This window comes from Oryzias melastigma, linkage group LG24 (assembly GCF_002922805.2).
Source record: "Oryzias melastigma strain HK-1 linkage group LG24, ASM292280v2, whole genome shotgun sequence".
Classification (NCBI taxonomy): domain Eukaryota; kingdom Metazoa; phylum Chordata; class Actinopteri; order Beloniformes; family Adrianichthyidae; genus Oryzias; species Oryzias melastigma.
Genome location: NC_050535.1, coordinates 23,246,853 through 23,267,430, shown reverse-complemented (window position 1 = coordinate 23,267,430; position 20,578 = coordinate 23,246,853). Strand labels below are relative to the sequence as shown.

At 37.9% G+C, this 20,578-nt stretch overlaps 1 protein-coding gene across 1 annotated transcript; it reads right to left on the bottom strand.

The window, feature by feature from the left end:
• Positions 1-2,352: 2,352 nt before the first annotated feature.
• Positions 2,353-16,607, bottom strand: LOC112137434 (zinc finger protein OZF-like). Its single transcript, XM_024259768.2, has 2 exons — positions 16,175-16,607; positions 2,353-3,996 (listed from the first exon to the last, which is right to left on the bottom strand). The coding sequence occupies exons 1-2, from the start codon at positions 16,338-16,340 to the stop codon at positions 2,639-2,641; spliced, it is 1,524 nt and encodes a 507-aa protein (XP_024115536.1). The 5' UTR covers positions 16,341-16,607; the 3' UTR covers positions 2,353-2,638.
• Positions 16,608-20,578: the final 3,971 nt, after the last annotated feature.

The window sequence follows — 20,578 nt, the reverse complement described above, 5'->3', positions numbered from 1 at the left end:
ACCACGAGTGGGACAGGACTATTGATCTCCTCTAAGTTAACATCAAAGATGCTTATCAAGCCACGCCCGTTCCCCCTCTCGGGGGAAGGGGCAGTTTTATTCAGTCATTCTATTGGTCAGAAGAACCATTCTGGCTCTGATACATTTTTATTAACATCTTCTTGTTAAACCTTTTTATTCATTATATTTTTGCTGTAGTTCAAGTAACTCAGGTTATAAACAGACCAATCAGACGCCTCAATAAAAGCATTTGGCCCCGCTGGCCCCCACCTCGTACGTTCAAAATGTTTGATTGAAAGATTCTCCTTCACTGGAAGGGGTGTGGCCTTCCAACATACTCACTTCTGATTGGTGACAGTAGTTGATGTAGAAATGTGGACTCAGATGAGCTCAGCAGTCAGAACTGGACTTGAGGAGTCCAGCTTTGGAACCTGCAGAGAACCAACACACAGCAGAAAGCCACACTGTGGGAAAGACTCCACACTTCTGACTGATGTTCACGTCCACTTTATTCTTCACAGGAAAGATTGAGACAGAACACTGAGAACTAAAAAGAACAGAGAAACACTTCTAATCTCTGGTACAAAACAGGAATCACAACAACACAGAAATATCAGTCTTTTATGATCCATCTCTTCCTTACTACAATTTAAAGAAAATATTTTCTTCACAAAATGGTTATTTGCTCACATGACTCAACAATATACATTTAATATAAAATGTAGTCATTTTTTGTTTAAAATAACAATGAAAGGTTCAAAGGTCACATAAAACTCGTCAGAAATAAACATGTATTACAATGCTTCTGGTGTTGTCATAGTAACAGACAGACTTAGCATTGTCTCAGCATAAACTACAATCACAATGGTTATCATAACAATATAATAAAAGTACCAAAATCTACAAATACATTTCCACCAATATAAAAGGCAACATCTTCAATTTTAAAAAAATTATCTGACTTCCATAATTCAAAACATTTAAATTTAGAAGTACATATAAACACATTCATTTCATAAAAAACTTTAATATCTGGAAATCAATTCAATAAGTGAAATTCGTCATTACAGAATCATCACAAAAATAAATGCATCAATCCTCAATTTTGAGCAATGTGATCATAGTGGCTTATAGATGATAAACACCTAAAAATATTGTCTTAGAAAATGAGAATATTCAATCAGAAGAAGCATAAAGAATGTTTTCAGCACATGTCAGATTTCAGAAAACTGTTCTTTTCTCTGCATTCAATAATCACTTGTTCCTCCTTTTCATTGAATGACTGCATCAATGTGGTATGGAGGCCATCAGCCTGTGGCTCTGTGTACATGGAATGAAAGCTCAGGTTGATTTGATAGCTGACTTCAGCTCATCTTCATTGTTGGCTCTGCTGTCTCATCTTCCTCTTTAAAAACACTTCATAGATTTTTTATTGGTTCAGGTCAGGGAATTTGCTGGTTGAGAGGAATTTGATAGTTGATCAAACACAGTAACTGATGTTTAAAGACATTTAAAGACTCAGTGAGGTCTTGGAAAGTGTCTGGAGTTAATTGGCAGATTGGATTAGGTCCTGTGGAGTTATAAACATTATATTTATTCCCTTTTTTGATTACTTAATTCTTAGCTTTATATTTTGTAGCTAATCTATTTTTAGATTTTTTTCTAACTTTATGAGTTATCATGTGTTTAAAAAGATTATATATGTGACTAAAACATTTTTCACACTCATTACATCAAATGTGTCAAAGTCGAGGACAGGGGGCCAGATCCGGCCCTCCAGATCATTTTATTTTATTGTTATTATTGGACGGAAGTAATCTTGCGCTTATTTCCTTCCTCTTTAATCTTGACAAAATATATTTTTATGGAGATCAAAATATTAAGTTATTTAGATTTAAGTTGATTTATTCTGGAATAATAGTCCTGCCTATATATATTTTTTTATAATTATGTTAAAAATTTGCAGTTTTAAAGTTTTAAAAATTGGCATTCTATTAGCTTTTTGGACCAATATGGAAATTACTAAGATTGTTTAGGCCACTCTGGAATTTAGCTAATACTCCATCTACATGCTGGCTATTTTGGCTAATTTAGGCTTTTTTTGTGGCTGTTTTGGACTTTAGCTAATATTTACACGTTTTAACACTGTTTTGACTAATTAGGCCCTTAAAAAATGTATTTAAGCTGGTTTGGAGTTTATAATTTTTACACGTTGCTGTTTTGGCTTATTTAAGGTTTTCTACAGTTTTTTAGGCTGTTTTGGAGATTAGCTATTTTTCAGCAGCATGCTAGCTGTTTTGCGCAACCTCAATATATATATATATATATATATATATATATATATATATATATATATATGTTTTTAGGTTAATTAGACATTTAGCCTACATTTTAGCTGGTCATCAGCTTCAGCAATTTCAGCAATTCGTTTCAGCATTTTCAGATATTAATGTCAGAGTCTTCAGCTATCAGTAATAGCATTTTAGCGGCCATATTCAGCGTACAGCATGAGCACTAGAATTATCACAGTTAATGCTATATATTTAGTTCATAATTATATTAAAAAGCAAAGTTTTTAAAGTCTTAAGAATGTAGTTTTAGTGTGTTCAATACATTTTTATTCTGTTGAGCTTGTGACCTAAGGTATGTTTTGGATTTTGGCCCCCTGAGCAATTGAGTTTGACACCCCAGCTTTACACAAAAAAGGCTTCCCTTCTGTATGAGTTTGCATGTGTCTTCTGAGATGTTGTCCACGACTAAAACTTTTCTCACATTCTTTACATGAAAAAGGCTTCTCTCCTGTGTGCGTTCTCAAGTGTGATCTGAGATGAGATACACAAATAAAACTTTTGTCACATTCTTCACAAGAAAAAGGCTTCTCTCCTGTGTGAGTTCTCGTGTGTCTTTTGAGATGAGATACACGATCAAAACTTTTGTCACATTCTTTACAAGAAAAAGGTTTCTCTCCTGTATGTGTTTTCATATGCATTTTGAGATGAGATTTTTGACCATAACTTTTGTCACATTCTTTACATGTAAAAGGCTTCTCTCCTGTATGAACTGTCATGTGTGATTTGAGAACAGATATTCGACTAAAACTTCTGTCACATGCATTACATAAAAATGGCTTCTCTCCTGTATGAGTTCGCATGTGTCTTTTGAGAGTAGATTCATGACGAAAACTGTTGACACATTCTTTACAAGAAAAGGGCTTCTCTCCTGTGTGAGTTCTCGTGTGTCTTTTGAGATGAGATACACGATAAAAACTTTTGTCACATTCTTTACAAGAAAAGGGCTTCTCTCCTGTGTGAGTTCTCGTGTGTCTTTTGAGATGAGATTCATGACTAAAACTTTTCTCACATTCTTTGCATGTAAAAGGCTTCTGTCCTGTATGAACTGTCATGTGTGTTTTGAGATGAGATATTTGACTAAAACTACTGTGACATGCTTTACATATAAAAGACTTTTCTCTTGCATGAGTTTTCATGTGTCTTATGAGATTAAATGCACGATTAAAACTTTTATCACATTCTTTACAAGAAAAAGACTTCTCTCCCAGGTAAGTTCTCTTGTGATTTCTGGAATGTTGTGGTTTTTCCTGTTTTTCCTTTTTATTCTGTGTAGGTTCTTGTTCCTCCTGCTCATCTTTGATCCACATAGGTTTTGGTTCCTTTTGTTTCGCTTTAATCTGTGTAAACTCTGGCTCCTCTAGCTCTTTTTCAATCTGTGTAGGTCCATGTTCCTCCTGATCCTCTTTAATCTGTAGAGGTTCTGGTTCCTTTGGTTCCTCTTTAATCTGTAGAGGTTCTAGTTCCTCCTGTTCCTCTTTAATCTGTAGAGGTTCTGGTTCCTTCTGCTCCTCTTTAATCTGTAGAGGTTCTGGTTCCTCCTGTTCCTCTTTAATCTGTAGAGGTTCTGGTTCCTCCTGTTCCACCCTTAAATTCTTCTGCTGGTTGTAAAGATTGTCCTCTTCACTCATATAATGCTTGGGAAGGACTGCAAGGACAAAGACAAAGAAAGAGACCCTTTATACATTAAATGGCGCCTGCCAGTTTAGCTCGCAGCTCGGTGTTTGGAGACCCGCCCGTGATCTAGTGTGAGAGCAGCCAGTGAGTTGGAGGGCGGGACGCCCGCGCGCGCGGTGTGGAAAGGCACGTATGAGAAAGTCTGCGATTAATGCGTCAAAAAAATTGTCGGCGTCAAGCACACGTCAGATTAATGCGTTTTTAACGCGACAAATCTGACAGCCCTATATATAACATTACCTGTGATAATGCTACTGGAAACTCTGTAAGCTGAATTTGGCCGCTGAAGATGCTAGTGCTGATAGCTGAAGATGCTAAAATAGATGGCTGAAATCACTAAAGCTAAAGCTGGCAGGAAGCTAAAATATTATTTAAATGCAACATTAGATTAAAAAACTGAAAAAAGCCTAAGTTAGCAAAAACTGCTAGCATCCAGCTGAAATGTAAGCTAAACTCCAAAATAGCCTAAAATCTTAAAAGAAATCATAAATTAGCCAAAATAGCTAGCATGTGCTGAAATATTAGCTAAACTCCAAAATACTCCAAAAAAATAGCAGAATGCCATTAAAAGTTTCAACTTTATTACACTCTGACTACATATAATATAAAGTAATGACTAATCGAATATGAAATTAGTCGTCCACTATATTAATAGTCGATTATTCGTTGATTAGTCGACTAATCGTGGCAGACTTAAAAGTCACAATAAAACAAAGTGTACTTGAATAGGAACATGTGCTTTAAACGTAATAATAAACAGTTCTGAAAATGGATGTGATCATCATTTTACTCAGTCATGAACAACATTTCAAGCGACCAACAGGGTTTTCCTGTATAGAGAATTTGGTGGTGGCTGCCACCACCTAATTTACAAGCGCCATCTGCTCCTGCTGCTAAATCAAACACATGCAAAAGTGCTCTCAAGGCGCGATCTTTCAGTCGTTTGTAACTGCAGTTACACAAACCCACAAGTAAGGGCAAGTGGCGCTGTGTCCAAATTAGCGCATTATTTATTAGTCAAAACTCCATGCAGAAATAAGACATCTCCACGCACGTATCAAACATTCCTTGTGGATAATTCAGACACCCATGAGCGCTCGTCTGTACTACTCCGTGAGCAGAAAAAGTCCTTGTGTTCGAGACTGTCTACTTCTGCATTTGTGAGCTACTCCCTCGGGCACAAGTGAAGCGTGCGCGCTAGCAGAATCATAGTGACCGTGTGCGCATGTGCAGCCCCCTGTCTCCGCCCCCAATTGTCAAAAGTCCTTTTTCACTCCCGCGTAGAACCAGAATTCCCGTGAGCGCATGTAACATACGTCAGCATTCCCTCCATCCGATTGCTTTGGTCATGTGGTCCTATCATGCAGTCCAGCGGACCATGTGACTTTGTATATATAGGTTGGCCTGGCTTCCAGCGGAAATACGCAAGTTGGTGGATGCCGGAGCCTACAGCCGACAGGTTTTGAATAATTTGAATGCACTTTTTGTTTTGTCTTACTTGTTGATGCATCAATTGTTTTTGTAGAATCTGTTAGAGCTGAAAGGTAACTCGTGGAGTTTGATCCCACCGATCTTACCAGAAACTAGTGAGTTACCGGGTGACGCTAATGCTAGCGGGCTAGGGTTAGCATCACCTAAAGCTTCTGTTTTGTTGTTATTAATGTGCACATTGTATTTTCTGAGTTGCTTTGAGTTATGGTATGTTGCGATGCAGAACAGGTGCCCGGAGAGGAGCACAGACACGGGGAGGAGCATAAAAAATGGTGAAATACTGAGCGATGCATGCCTAAACAAGCCCTGCACACTGATCAATCCTGCACTTGCAATTGACTGAAGCAAAGTAACTCTGCACTATTTCCAACACCCTGTCGATCACACATCATATCATCTGATGAACTCCAATCCGGACTCCAATTTTCTGTTTGTTTTGTCTTCATTATATAAACCTATTGGTACCAGCAATCCTGTGTTTGTAATTACCACCCTCAGCTCCAGCAGACGTTCTAGTGGGTCTTCTGAAGAGGCCTCAGCCCAATCTAGCTCCAAAACTAAGCAGATCCTAACCAAAGTTCTTAGTCACAAAGTGCTACACGCACATGACCAAAATGTAGCTTTTATCCTCTTGTTTTTTCATCCACTTTACTGGTCTGAAAAATAATAATAATAAAAGGTTTTACAAGATGAAACATTGACAAGTGGCAATGCTCTGCCACAGGGCAGCTTCTTAAGCAAGCTAATAAATACACATGAAATGAAATAATACTAATGTAGCCCGGTGGTATTTTTACTTAAATAAATAAAGCTGATTTTGGGGATTTCATAGAAAAGATCATAATTTTGTTTAAATAATAATGATGGAGTGTTATATTATTTTGTTAAATAATACAAGCAGAGAGAGAGAAAAGAGATTACTTTTTTTGGGTTTATTTCCTTCTTTAATTATGTCATTGGTTCATTTGTACGTCCCTCTAAGTAGGCGATTGTGATTGGTTCCTGAGAAGTGAGAGGGCGGGACTAATGAAAAAAAAAAGTTCGGTTGAGACGGAGAAAGTTCGAGAGCGGACAGATTGTTTTCCACGTGGACCGGTTGGAGAAACGGAGGCTCGGATCTTTTTGGAGCAAGGCAACCCACCAGATAGCGGTAAAGTCTGAACGGGAAGTTCAGACTAAAGGCTGATTTGGGAGTGAAGAACGGCGGGTGAGCTTGGAAGCTGGATACCCGTTTTCCGTATTGGAGAGCCAGAGCGGGAGTCAGGAGGGAAGCAGCGGAGCTACGGTGTACCACGCTGGGTCGCATCTACGCGGAGCCCGTTGTCTTTTCTCGTCCCACTGGAGTTCGTTGGATTATTGCAACGCTTTTTTTTTCTTCCGAAAAAGAAACAACAGGCCTGCAACGTTTGTTTTTCTTTTTATTGAGTCGGTACCGTGAGTAAACTGGACTGTGTGTGTGAGAGAGTGTGAGCGCGCGCGTAAACGAGAAAAGGACTGAAACTATTGTAAAGGTTCAAGGTTACATAATTTTGATATATATATATTGCCTTTCTTTAAAGCTAAAGAGTGTTAATCTCTGGTTAAATATTTTGTGTACATTTCAGTATAACTTGTTCTATTTATTTTCTGATATTTTTACTTAAGTGTTTGGAGTGTTTAAATTTTCTGTTGGGGAATTATTTTATATTATTTGCCAAATTATAATTTATTAAACAACGCCTTTAATTTTATTTGGCTAAACGTTTACCTTTCTCTGGGTCTCTTTCTTTAAATTTTGGACAGGAAAATATTGAGAGAAAAAAGGTGCACCTTATTTGGTGTCCACCTTCCAAAACTTGAACCCAAGCACCCACCATTCTCATTAACCAACAGACTGGCTATACGGGTGCTACACTAATTTGTCCTTTTTTCTTTATGTAAATATACCTGCCAAATTGTCAATTTGTAATACATTTGCTCGGGGGAGCAAAAGCTAAGGTACACGAGTCTGAGGCCGCGATTAGACACCACTACCTTATTTTAAGCCAGAAAAAATCCTGAAAAGTGTATCACAGAACAAATCAAGTTGATACGCAAAGTGGTGGTGGGGTCTCATCACAACCTCAGATTTGTATACCTTAAAAGAGCTAAAGAAGACTACAGAACAATGATTAAAAAAAGAGCACGTCTACCGGTAAAAAGTCAGAAAGGAAACGGTCATCAAGTAGCATCATCATCCATGACTGTTGTCTCGGTACATTGGTCAAAGTTGTGGTGAATATAAAAAGTTGCAAGGTGCACAACAAATTGTGGGGTTTGCTTGAATTTGGGTTAATAGTTGCAATCGCAACATAGCGAAATCCTGGAGGGTCATGTGTCACACACTGTGGGCCTGTCTGTCAACAAACAACAAATCATGCCTGACGATATCAATATTGATAATATCGTGAAAGTACGATAATTGGTGAAAATCCTCCCTAATAAATAAAATTATATAGAAGAACACATTTTGGGAAAATATATCCCTATTTATTTTAGTTTAAATATAATCATAATAAACAACTTGTGTCTTATTTTGTAAAACAAATTGTTGTAAGCAACAGAACAAAAATTAAATAATTCAAGTGGCAACAAATTGAAGCTTGATTTACTTAGATTGCCACTTGAGATTATTATTCCAATCTTTGTTTATTTTCCATTTGGTCAGTCAGCAGTTAATAGGTAAAAACCGTAAAACACATAATAACGGAATAAATATTTACAAATTCAAATTATATAATGATAGAAATAAACAACTTTAATCTATAATAATTTATTTAATTTTAAGTGTTTCAATTAACTAGCAACCTCCCTAATTTCACAATGAATTAATTTACTTTATGTTAATTACTTTTTTATTTAAATGTATACAGTAAATCCTTTTTTTTTTTAATTTAAGAATTACTTAAAATTAACATTAGCAAAAAGTAACTGTAATAATTTAAAAACTTCACACCACAAATTTACCAAAGTTACACATTACACCAGCAGGTTAAACATCAAAGTGCATGAAAACGAAAATTCCAACGTTACCTGAAGTACACACAAACAACTGCGAAGCACGCGCCTCGTTCCCACTAGTGATGGGTCGGTCGCGAACGAAACGGCTCTTTGAACCGGCTCTTTGAACCGGCTCTTCGAAGTGAACGACGTGAGCCGGCTCCTCGCTGGGAGCCGGAAGTCGGGAGCCGTGTCTTTTCTCTCTCACTCCCTTTTTTTCTCCGCATGCCGCACGTGATTGGTCAATATGTGTTCGTGCCGTGTGTTCGCGCTGCGCAGAGGAGAGGGTTACACTCGGGGCGCACGGAAGGAAAGAGAAAAAGAGAGTCAGTGGCCACAAGACAAACAGCATAACATTAAGGTAAAACAATGAGTGACACAAGAAAACGCAGCAAAATATGGGAGTATTTCACTGTTACAGATGAAACAAAAGCACTTTTTAATCCATATTTTTGTGTTGTGATTTGCAGTGTTTAATATTGTTTTCAAGTTGAATTTGTTTACAAAAAGATGGTTAAAAATCTGATAGAACAGCTCTGTTAAATAGTGAATAGTTGATTTTTGTATTTTATTATAATTTTTATTCTTTTTTCTGTTTATATGAGTGAAATAAAATCATATTTACAAAAAAAAACACTTTTTTATTAGTAATTCATTTTGTGCATAATTTTATATAATTGTTGATAATAAATTACTTAAAGCAACAAAACAACCTAAAGAGCCGTTTGGGAGCCGAAAGAGCCGGCTCTTTTTGGGGAGCCGATCCGAAAAAGCCGGCTCCCTTAAAGGAGCCGGAATTCCCATCACTAGTTCCCCAAGTGCACCGATCAAACAGAAAATAAGCGATTGTGGTCATTCTAGCGCTCAGATAAAACCACTTCTTACTGGCTGCCACTTCTGCAGATGGATTACAAACACAGGTAGGCATGTTTTACAGGCGCTACCGAGCCTGTATCTCACCGGTGCTTTTCCTGAATGGTGTGGGTCCCTAAAACAAGTCCGATGCAGCGTGACTGTTGCTCAACAGTTCCGTCACGCGACTCAGACGCTTCACAGAACAGTCTCTTTAAATGAAAATATAATATCAATACTTGGTGGGAACGCATCGAGAATCAATCGCAGGACTAAACATGGCGATATTTCGCAATATCAATATTTTTGCGCACCCCTAATACATAGAGATATATATATACATATATATATATATATATATATATTTTGGAGAAGTTTGATCCAGCTGGATTCCAGGCGTTCTGCTCAGCTAGAAAGTGCTGACATGTGGGGGCGTGTCTGCTCTGAACTGCTCGCCTCCCGCAGCGTCAACTATTCGACAACTATTTTGGTCGTCGAAGCGTCGTTTTTTTGTTCGTTTTTTCCTTGTTTTGATCTCAAAACAACGGTGCACGCTTTCTAATTCCGGGTCTGCCGTTCTCTTCACACATGCGCAGTGGTGCTAAGCCGGTTAGCAGTGATGTTACAGGGTAGGCTGGAGTATCAACAACAATACAACAACACGCTAACGGAACTCGAAAATGTGGGGAAACATAAGAAAAATAAAATAGGAAAATTGTCCAATGTGATTTCTTTAAGGCAGAACTTGTGTTCCATGAGATCACTATGGCGGTGCATGAAGATGAAGATGAGTGTGACTGAGTTTGATCACGTTGAACAGAGAGTTTCGTCTAAGCTAACATCGGCGCTAACACAGCTAGCTCTGCTGCGGCAGATTTTTCCCCACTTTTTTAAAGATGTAATGTCTTAAAGCTCTTTGTTTATCTGGGCATCCTGAGGTTTTTTATGTATAGGAATATCTTCAGTTCAAAGATGTTATTAGTGTTTTGCTTTAATGAATGGGCCTCGGTGAGCAAATATTTTGAGTGTGTTTATATCTGCTAAAAGCTTTTGAAATACTTTACACGTTTTATTAAATATTAGGGCTGTCAGATTTGTCCCGTTAAAAACGCATTAATCTGACATCTGCTTGACGCCGACAATTTTTTTGACGCATTAATCACGGATTTTTCTCATACGTGCCTTTCCATACTGCACGTCCCCCCTTACTCACCGGCTGCTCTCACTAGATCACGGGCGGGTCTCCAAACACCGAGCTGCTAGCTAGAACCGGCCCGGCGCTAGGCCCTGGAGAGCTCCTGCACCCAAACCCGGCTCCGGTTCACGTCCAGTACCACGTCTGGTGGTACCGGCTCGCGTCCGGCGCCATGTCCCGAGAGCTGCGGACCCCCGATGTTCCGAACAGCAAGCTCACCGGGGGACGTTTTAAATGTTCTGGAGGTTTAAGCGTGATCCAGCCCCAGCATAGCGGTCTGTCTGCCGGCATATTCATGATGAGCTCCTCTGGACACGTCGGTGCATCGAGCTGCAGCCAGAGAACGCGGCGGCAGTAACAGTTAATTGGAAATGATAAATCTCTATTTCATTTATTACTGTAGTTCAGCAGAGGAGGAAAAGATTTGGTCCTGACAAAAAATGAACATGAAAGTGTTATGGAAATGTTATTTTTGATGTTTTTGATTTTATTTTACTGAACTTTGATTGAAGTTTTGAATTTAAAATGCCCTTCACTTGGACTTGGGCTTTTGTTAGGCATTTTATGTTACAGCCTTTTATTGTTAAGAAAGTTTATCTCAATACAATGTTACAAAATAGAATATTTCTGATGAAAACTATTAATTTTGCCATTCTTGTTTTCATAATTAATGTAGAACTGTTAAATTGTTAAACTGTTAAATTCCACATTTTTTTCCTTAAAAAGGGCACATATTAATTTGCGATTAATCGTGAGGTAACTCAGGACAATGCGACTGACAGCTCTATTAAATATACATATTAAAGCTTTAAAAAAATACTTGCAGGCTTTTATTTAGTTTTCTGTTGTTGATTCAGATTACCTCATTTGATTGAAGTCTTGTTTTAATGCCAGAAACAAATTAAGGAGAAAAGCTGGATGATTCATTAAAAGATTAATAAACAATTGTCTTTATTTTAGTTAGAATATAGCTTAAACACTCAAGTTTAAAGTCAATTATGGTTAAGATGTGTGTTTTACGTCCAGTCGCCGGACTAACCGATTAGTCTACTAATCGAAAAAAATATTTGTTCAAATTCAAATTTGTTTTAATTAGTTTTACATTTTATGTCAGATAATTTGTTATTATTGAGGCAACTTGTGAACTTTTATTCAAATTTCCTGAACTTTTCTTTGATAATCGACACGTTAGTCACGTGCTCCACGTGTGTACCGCTAGCATAAACACTCATAAGCACAATCATTGTCTCGACAAAAATAAACAAAGCATCTCAGTTCAAGAGAGCCAAGCAGGTTACCCGCCCTCCCCGCCTCCTGCAGCACCTGTCTCTCCCCCGGCGTGTGGAGCGACAAGACGCCGCTGAAGGGAGGATGTCTGTCTGTCTGCAGACAGAACCGCCGCGCTGTAACAGGACAAAGACAGTCGTAATGGATTCGTATTTATTTATTTCTGATCGGGTCACTGAAAACAGCCCGTGTCAAAAGCTGAGTTCCTGATTGGCTGATGCGATGCAGCACCTGTCAAACTCTGATCTGCTGTGAAATGAAGTCAGACTTTCAAGAGCTACGCGGCACGCGCTCTAGTGCTCGCTTCTATAGCTGATTTATATGAGCCCGCCCACTATGGCAGGAAAAGTAAAGGGATTGGCTAAAACTTCATAGTACTGAAGAAAGTAGAAATGATTGACATGTCCAAAGACCAATAGACCTTCAATGAACTGCTGCACTGTTTGCAGCAGCTGCTTTCGGTTTCGGTAGAGCTGCGTAAATCCTTAGTTTTTCTGCGTGGAATCAAACTTTGGTGACCAGCCCTAGTTTTACCATGCCGGCGCCCTATGGTCAAGAGCGCCTTGTGTGTTTATTAAATACAGAAAACGTACCAGTAAGTGAAACTGCGCCCTATAACCCAGTGCGCTCTATGGTCGGGAAAATACGGTAAAAAAAAAACATGTTACACTTCCCAGCTGGGCAAGCAGGGTGTGTAACACTATTAATTATTGATAGATTTATAACACATCTTTTTTGCTAAATCTACCACCATCTGTCCTTCTACATTCTTCTCCTGGATACCAAACCTGCCCATCACCTCCTCATCACCTCGGTTTACTGCACCAACGTGTCCATTGAAATCTGCACCAATGACAACTCTCTCAATAATAATGACTTAAAATTTCTCCAAAATATACAAACTCTTATGCAACCTAGATAATAACATTTTAATTCTAATAACAAAATGGGATGCAGACCTGATTAGCAGCACAGATCAAAGCTTCTGGACAGAAATGTGTCTGAACACCTTTAAACTGACTAAAAGCCCAAACTTACAACTAATCCAATTCAAAACTCTCCATAGAATTTATTATACTGGTCAGAGGATGTTCAAGATGGGTCTCAGAAGCTCAGACATATGTGAGCACTGCGATAGTAACTTACCTGACAGTTACATGCATGCACTGTGGTTCTGCACACCTGTCCAGGCTCTCTGGCAACAGGTTTGTGCTGATCTATCAGTCTGGCTTAATGTTTCTATCACTGCTTCACCGTCACTTTGTGTGCTTGGTGACATGAGTGCCATCGATATAGAAGGAGGATTAGTATCTGTAATCTTCATAACTCTTTGTATAGCAAAAAAAACTATTTTGTTAAATTGGAAAAACAAGAAAAACATAAACGTTAATCAGTACAGGAATCTGGTCTTTGATCATATCAGTTTGGAAAAAACATCAGCTAAAAGTTCAAGAACTTGGAAAGAATTCAGTCTCTCTGGTCTCCCATAGCTGATTCCATGACTTAGGGGACGGGGCTTTCGCCGCGCCTTTATTGTCTGCCGGGGCTGTCTGGGCCTCCTGGCACCTGGCTGGGGTTTGGGGGAGCGCCACTGGTTGGAGGGTCTGGTCTGGTGTCTGGATGGGGGTGGGTGGGGGAGCCGTGTGGCCTCCTGGGCCTGGGCGTAGGTGGTATGGGGTGCGCGGTTTCCGTGGGGAGCAGAGGTCCCATTAGGTACGGGGCGCCAACGGTCTGGCGTGTTGCGGCATCTACTGAGACAATTGGTGGGGGGCACAGCTGGTCCGGCCGCCTCGGTCCCGTTGGTGAACGGTGCGGGTTCTGGGCCATTGCTGCTGCTGCCTCGGCGGGGGGGGCAGCTGGGCGCTCCCCCTTTGCATATTCCATTATCATCCACATCAGCAAAACATAAACACTCACCAAAGCACAAGTGTCAGCTCACCTTTGCACTAATAATTTGTGTGACTGAATGAAAGGCTTTATGTGTGTCGATTCGTATGATTAAGTGTGTGAGCTGCAGTTGTATTGTGTACATTTTGACTAGTTTAAATGTGGAGACTATTTTACCCAACAGGTGTGTGTGTGAGTAGACAGGCCCCGCCCATTCTGGTTTACTATTTAGATCTTGTTGTTTTATGATGTTGCTTCCCTCTGTTGCCATCTTCTTTTTTTCTCCCCTCCCCCTCTAAATAAAGTGTAGTATAAAATACAACAGGGTTTTATACTTAACAAACTCCAGTTGTGACAATAAAATCTGTCCAACACTAGAGGCTCTCAGCCTGTATCTGTTTGCTCAGCTGTTGGACAGGACAAGTTTGATTAAAAATATATATATATTTGGTGCAATCTAAATCCTTCCCTTCTTTCTACCCGTCCATTTGTAGGTGCATTTTAGGGATAGGGGTGCCTGAAATATTTAAGGTTCAACCCTCCAAGTGGAGGAAAACAGAGCAGTCTGTCGTGAGTGGGTTCTGTTTTGGCTGTGCTGCAAAGGAGATCCGATTTCTTCACGTCGGTGCGTTCTGTAGCAAAGAAATTTGCATTTAAATGTAAGCAATTACTTAATGTTGCAGCATGAATTTTTAAAGTTATAAAACGTATTTATTTGACTATTATAAGATCATCTCATTAAAAAAAAAATGTAAATACATGAATAAAATATAACCAACAAATCAATGATTTCTACTTCATAAGAAACATATCAAACTACTGTGAAGCTCCATGCCAAAACCTTAGAATACAAAAACATTTTACTAAACAGAAGAACACAAACTCATGTCTACATCTCAAAACAAGACTGAAAACTAGCTTTTACTGGGGATTTTCAGGGTACTTCTGGAGTTTAGCTAATATTTTAGAAACATGCTAGCTTTTGTGTCAAATTTAGCATCTATTGATGTTTTTTAGGCTAATTTTGAATTAAGCTAATATTTTAGCTACATGCTAGCATTTTTGGCTATTTTAGCTTTTACTGTGGGTTTTCAGTGTATTTTGGAGTTTAGATAATATTTTATGAACATGATAGCATTTATGGCTAATTTAGCATCCACTGATGTTTTTTAGGCTAATTTTGAATTATGCTAATATTTTAGCTATGTGTTAGCAATTTTTTTATATTATTTGGTATTTTCAGTAATTTCTGGCTTGGTTGTGGTATTAAAAAAATTCAAACATGTACTCGTTCTGCTTTTGTGGAGTGTTCTGCTGTCTTTAAATAATTCTGCAATTGTCTCTTTTTGATACTTTTTGTTAACTTTGTATAAATTTACACAGTTTTAGGCATTTTTCAGGGTTTTTTTACCACTGCAACGTTACAAGTCTCTCTTCTTGTAAGTCTCAAGGCTTATGGTTTTCAACTAACCTGGATTTTTCAGTATATTTGTGTTTTTCAATTTCTATTTTTGTACAATGTATATACTTCCAGTATTGCTTTTTTCAACAATTCCCTCTGCAAATAGTGATTTTTCTGCAAAAAATAGACTTTCACAATCCAACATATTCCTTCCATTCATTGATAATATTACTTATTTCTGTAATTACTTCTGCAAATTGCCCCCCCCCCTGCAATTACCTCTTCTGCAAACCAAAAAGATTTTACCATTTATTGACAACATTGCTGATTTCTGCAATTTCTTCAGCAACTTATGGTAAACTTTAGCATCTTCTGCTAAAAGTTATGCAATGAAGCAATTAAAGAAACCACCTTCTGCAAAAATGCAATCAAACGTATTTCCACAGGAAATGCAATTTTCTAGTTATTCAGTAGTATCGATATATCGCCCAGCCCTAGCTGGAGGTATGACAAACCACACATGCAGTAAAGTACTATATTTTTTCTAAAAAACTTAGTTACAAAACTATCTCAAAAGTTTTCCTTGTAAAATACTGTTATGAAAGCACATTTTTGTATTATTGCTAGAATATGTTAAAAAGGCTACCTGCTGTTTCTTATTCAAATAACATTTCAGATACATTGGAAATGTTTTTGTATTTATTGTAATAGAGTTCACATTATAGTTGGTGATTACACAATTGCTAAGGTGAAAATGTTAAATTAGTATTTGATATAATACACGTTGGTGGTCTATTGAAACACAGCAGTAAACAGACATCTATACCATTCCAATATGGCGACCTACATTGCGTACGCAACTTTACGTCAATTGGAGCAACAAAGATGGAGCGAAGCTGAAACAAGAACGACTGCAGAACAACTCGTTCCTGCTTCAACATGGTGGAACAGAAGCAGTCATGGGTCCACTAGAACCTGGATCCGAATGTTGTGAAGATGATGAAGAAGTGATCATACCTATCTGGTGGAGCTGAAGCTGTGGTTTCCAGCAGATATCCAGCAGTCTGCGCTGACGACAGAGCTCCTGCTCGTTCTGGACGATGGTTCCTTCACCGAGTCTGAAGGTTTCTTCAACAGCAGAAAGTTGTTCTCTGACAGACTCTTTCTGAGCAAATGAAGACATGGTTCCTGCAGCTGCAGAAGATCTTCAGCTCCAACAAACACCAAAGTCCTCTGAACAGCAGCAGCTCCGATCATCTGCTAGTCTCACAATCACAGCCACGTTGTCTTTACGTTCAACACGAATTCACTCATTTACGACACTTTAGCTAAAGAGGATTGTTCGGAACCGAACCACGTATCGCTACATCTCTGTAGAAACCTCACGAACGTCCAAACAAAACACCGCCGTCCTCTCAGCATAAGCTAACACAGCTACCCTGCTAGCGCGGCCTCGTGCTGCTTACTTCCGGGTCATAAAGGAAAGTCACACAATAATAATTCAAAAACTAAAACTCGGTCTCTTAAAATCATGAAAACTTAAAATACCAGTGTCAATTGTTATGCAATATTCATTTGCAGCATTTTAAAGAGGCTGAGTTTTAGTTTTAAATTCGATCTGCATGACGTTCCTCTTATGACCCGGAAGTAAACAGAACGAGGCTTCACTAGCATGCTAACTGCGTTAACTTTTTTCCCCCATAACTTTATTACAAACATCAATTTCAATACAAAAAAGTTCAAAACAGCCATGTACGTGTATACAAACATTATAAACTATTAAATAAAAATAGATAAATACAAATAACACAAATAAAGTAAAATAAAATGCCAGGGGTATAAATAAACAAGAAATGTCATACAGTAAATGAATAAAATTGAGACAAAAGAAATTGCAGAGTTTACATTTTTTAATTATTTTGTTTTGAGAACAAATTTCAACAGCCTTTTGGTTTTTTGAAAAAAGCATTGATCCCACATATAGTTTGGCCTCCACCAGAATTAAGGAAAATTTAGGATTTTTTCTTAAATAATTTGCACTTGTGGATGTAAAATTTAGAAAGAAAAATGAATAAATTGATTAAAAATTGAAATGCCAAATTGGGAGATAACATGGTATGGGATTACATCCATATAAATGTAGGAGATTTTTGGAAAGCTAGCCGCGTTAGCTTGTGTTTAGAGCAATGTGGTGTTTTGTTCGGACGTTTTTGAGGGCTTTGAAGAGTAAGGACGTGTTTCGTGTTGGTACTCGAAGCATTTCCCAAAGTGTCGTAAATGAGTGAATTCGTGTTGAACGTAAAGACAACGTGGCTGTGATTGTGAGACTAGCAGATGATCGGAGCTGCTGCTGTTCAGAGGACGGCGGTGTTTGTTGGAGCCATTGACTGTACATAAGAACTGGACTTAGCAAACCACCCTACTTCCGTGTTTCATATAGGAAGTACCACTGGGTTGCAAAAAGGCCAAAGTCTCATTGACTTACATTGAGAAACAGACAGTTATTTCTCAGTCATTTTATCCGTCAGAATAATCATTCTGCAGCGGCGTCACCCAAATGCTCCTTTTATCTGGACAAAAAGGAATAAATGTAAGTAAATCCCAAAGGACCGCTGATAGAATCAAATGTTGGGATGGTTCTCCCTCAAATACTTCAACAATGACTTCTACAATTCTCCACCGTTATTAAAGTAGAAACTGTTTACATCCGCGGTATCGTGGTAGTGGCGTGGAAAGAGGCGGAGACTCATAATAAACTCACTCCTGATTGGCGACAGTACTTCCTGTAGATTCGATGACTCAGCTATGACTCAGACCAATCGCTGAAGATTGTTTGCAAATGGCGATATAAGTTTCAGGAATTTACGGTGAAAGCGGCGGCCTACTTTCACGAGGAGAGGAAGTAATGCATTTCCAATGGGGGACCTCATTGCTCGCTCTGTCCATTATTTTTACAGTCTATTGTTGGAGCTGAAGATCTTCTGCAGCTGCAGGAACCATGTCTTCCCTTCAGTCTCTGAGAGAGTTGATCAGCGAGCGACTCGCTGCTGCTGCTGAAGAAATCTTCAGACTCTGTGAAGGAACCATCGTCCAGTACGAGCAGGAGCTCTGTCGTCAGCGCAGACTGCTGGATATCTGCTGGAAACCACAGCTTCAGCTCCACCACATGGGTATGTTCACTTCTTCATCTTCACAACATTCAGATCCAGGTTCTAGTGGACCCATGACTGCTTCTGTAACTGGTCCAGAACTCTGCGGTCCTCGTCATCTCCAGAACCCATAGACCGTATAATGAACTGGACAAAGCACGGTGATGACGTCACCCTGATGATTTTTTTTTTTTCAATTTATTTGAAAAACTCCAAATTTGCACCTTTTAAATAATAATAATATATAACATCTAAACATATATTACTATACTACACTAAAAGTAACAATAAAAAATCTATGGATATTGAAATAAAATTAAAGAATAATGGATACAAAGTCATAAATTCAGGTAAAACATTAGACAATTCAATAGTTTTGTAGCTTTCTTATTGTGTATTTTTGTAGCGATTTATAAAAAAGCTTAAGATCATTTTCTTTTCCAGAAAACGAAATTTATAAATAAAAAGTTTACCGAAAATAAACAATTGTTCAAAATATAATATATATTTTTGATAGAACCAAATTGAATGTTATGGAATGTAAATGAAATAAAATATAAAGTTGTTTTTGCATTTTTATCTGAGAAACAAATTTTGTCAATAAACAGTTTTTGACGTTGAAGTCAAATCGATGAATTCTGTGTTCTTCATAAATCACATTTGAAGAGAAATTCAGAACCACAAACAATCTCAACCAAATATGAAGGGATGATAAACCAGATGAAATGTTTTTGTTTGAGAACATTTTTTATTCACTGTGATTTCATCGTGACGTTCATGACCTTTATCCCACCCTCCTCAACGGTTATTTAGCTCACTTAACAATTGTCTTTCCTTTTCTTCATTTTTTAAACCATTTTTTTGCCATAATATATAACATATTTTCTGACTCCTTATTTAAAAATATATAAATATTATTTTACTAGGTGAGTCTATAGAGATATTTTCTTTGACTGACAATCAACGTTTTTTGTGCCATATTACATTATTGGCAAGGCAAGGCAAGGCAAGTTTATTTGTATAGCACATTTCATGTACAGAGACAATTCAAAGTGCTTTACATAAAACATTAAAAGAAACAATCAAAATAAATAGTAAAAATGTCATTCATCATCATTCAAATCATTAAAATAAAATTAAAAGAAAGTAAAAAGATTTTAATTTAAAACAAGCATAGATAAAAAGTGCGGACGTAAACTTTTGAATACATATTAATCAAATGCAACTGAGAACAGGTGAGTCTTTAACCTGGATTTAAATACACTGAGTGTTTCAGCAGATCTAATGTTTTCGGGAAGTCTATCATTGAAGTCTATATTGATCATTTTTAGAAAATGTCTGCATTCAATTTTCCGAATAACTTTTTCTTTCTGAACTTTCTATTTTAGGAGCTACATTTATAGATATAGACACACATTGATCTGTTCGTCCCTCATAGGAAAGGTTTTACTTCCAGCCTGTTTCATTTCAGAAAATAATCTTCTTACCAGAACTTCAAAGTCAGACACTGACTCCAGTCTGGTTCAGGCCGGTCCTTTAAAATATGATCAGATATTAAACTGTTCTGTGGTCTAAAACAGATTGTTAACCACTGAGCTTGAGGAGGAAACTGCAGTTCTGCCCTCCAGCCTGCTAGGGGGCAGTAATCCACCCTAAAACTCCAGATTGTAAATGACATTTGGGTAATAAAATGCTGTTTACTCCATTATATTTTTGAGCAGCATGATGACAACTTTGATCTTCTGGACATCAGTGATCAGCCTGCAGTTCCAACCAAAACTCAAGTGTACAAATGTTAAAGACTGTTCGCTTTAATTAGGACTGGACCATGAATTGATTTGATCAATTCATTCAAATTTGTTGTTTTGGGCGATTTCTATTTGGGAAAACCTGGATTTTATTTTCCAGCTTTCTGGGGGCTCCATTGTTTGGATGAAAGTCAGTCCGCCCCTCTCCCCATCTTAAAATGAACAAAGTAATTCAGGTTGTTCCCTGTTTTCATTTCATGAAACTTCTTTGATCATTTAGCACTTAAACAGAGCTCTTCTGTGAAGTAGCTTCAACTATCAAGTACAAATAGTTCAACTATCATTAGGGCTGGGCGATATGGGAATTTTCATATTGCGATATCATTTTTTTCATTTTGTGCGATAACGATATTAAAAACGATATAAATCAAATAATCAAATCTTTACTGTAAAGAGCTTTAGGACATAATAATAATAATAATGGATTGGATTTATCGGCGCTTTTCCAGACGCTCAAAGCGCTT

Bases quoted from the DNA above. Each gene is read 5' to 3' on its own strand.
- LOC112137434 (XM_024259768.2), bottom strand. From the start codon at position 16,340: ATGTCTTCATTTGCTCAGAAAGAGTCTGTCAGAGAACAACTTTCTGCT. The intron at 3,997-16,174 runs GTATGATCACTT...TTGTCCTTGCAG, and splicing joins GCTTCAGCTCCACCAGATAG to TCCTTCCCAAGCATTATATG.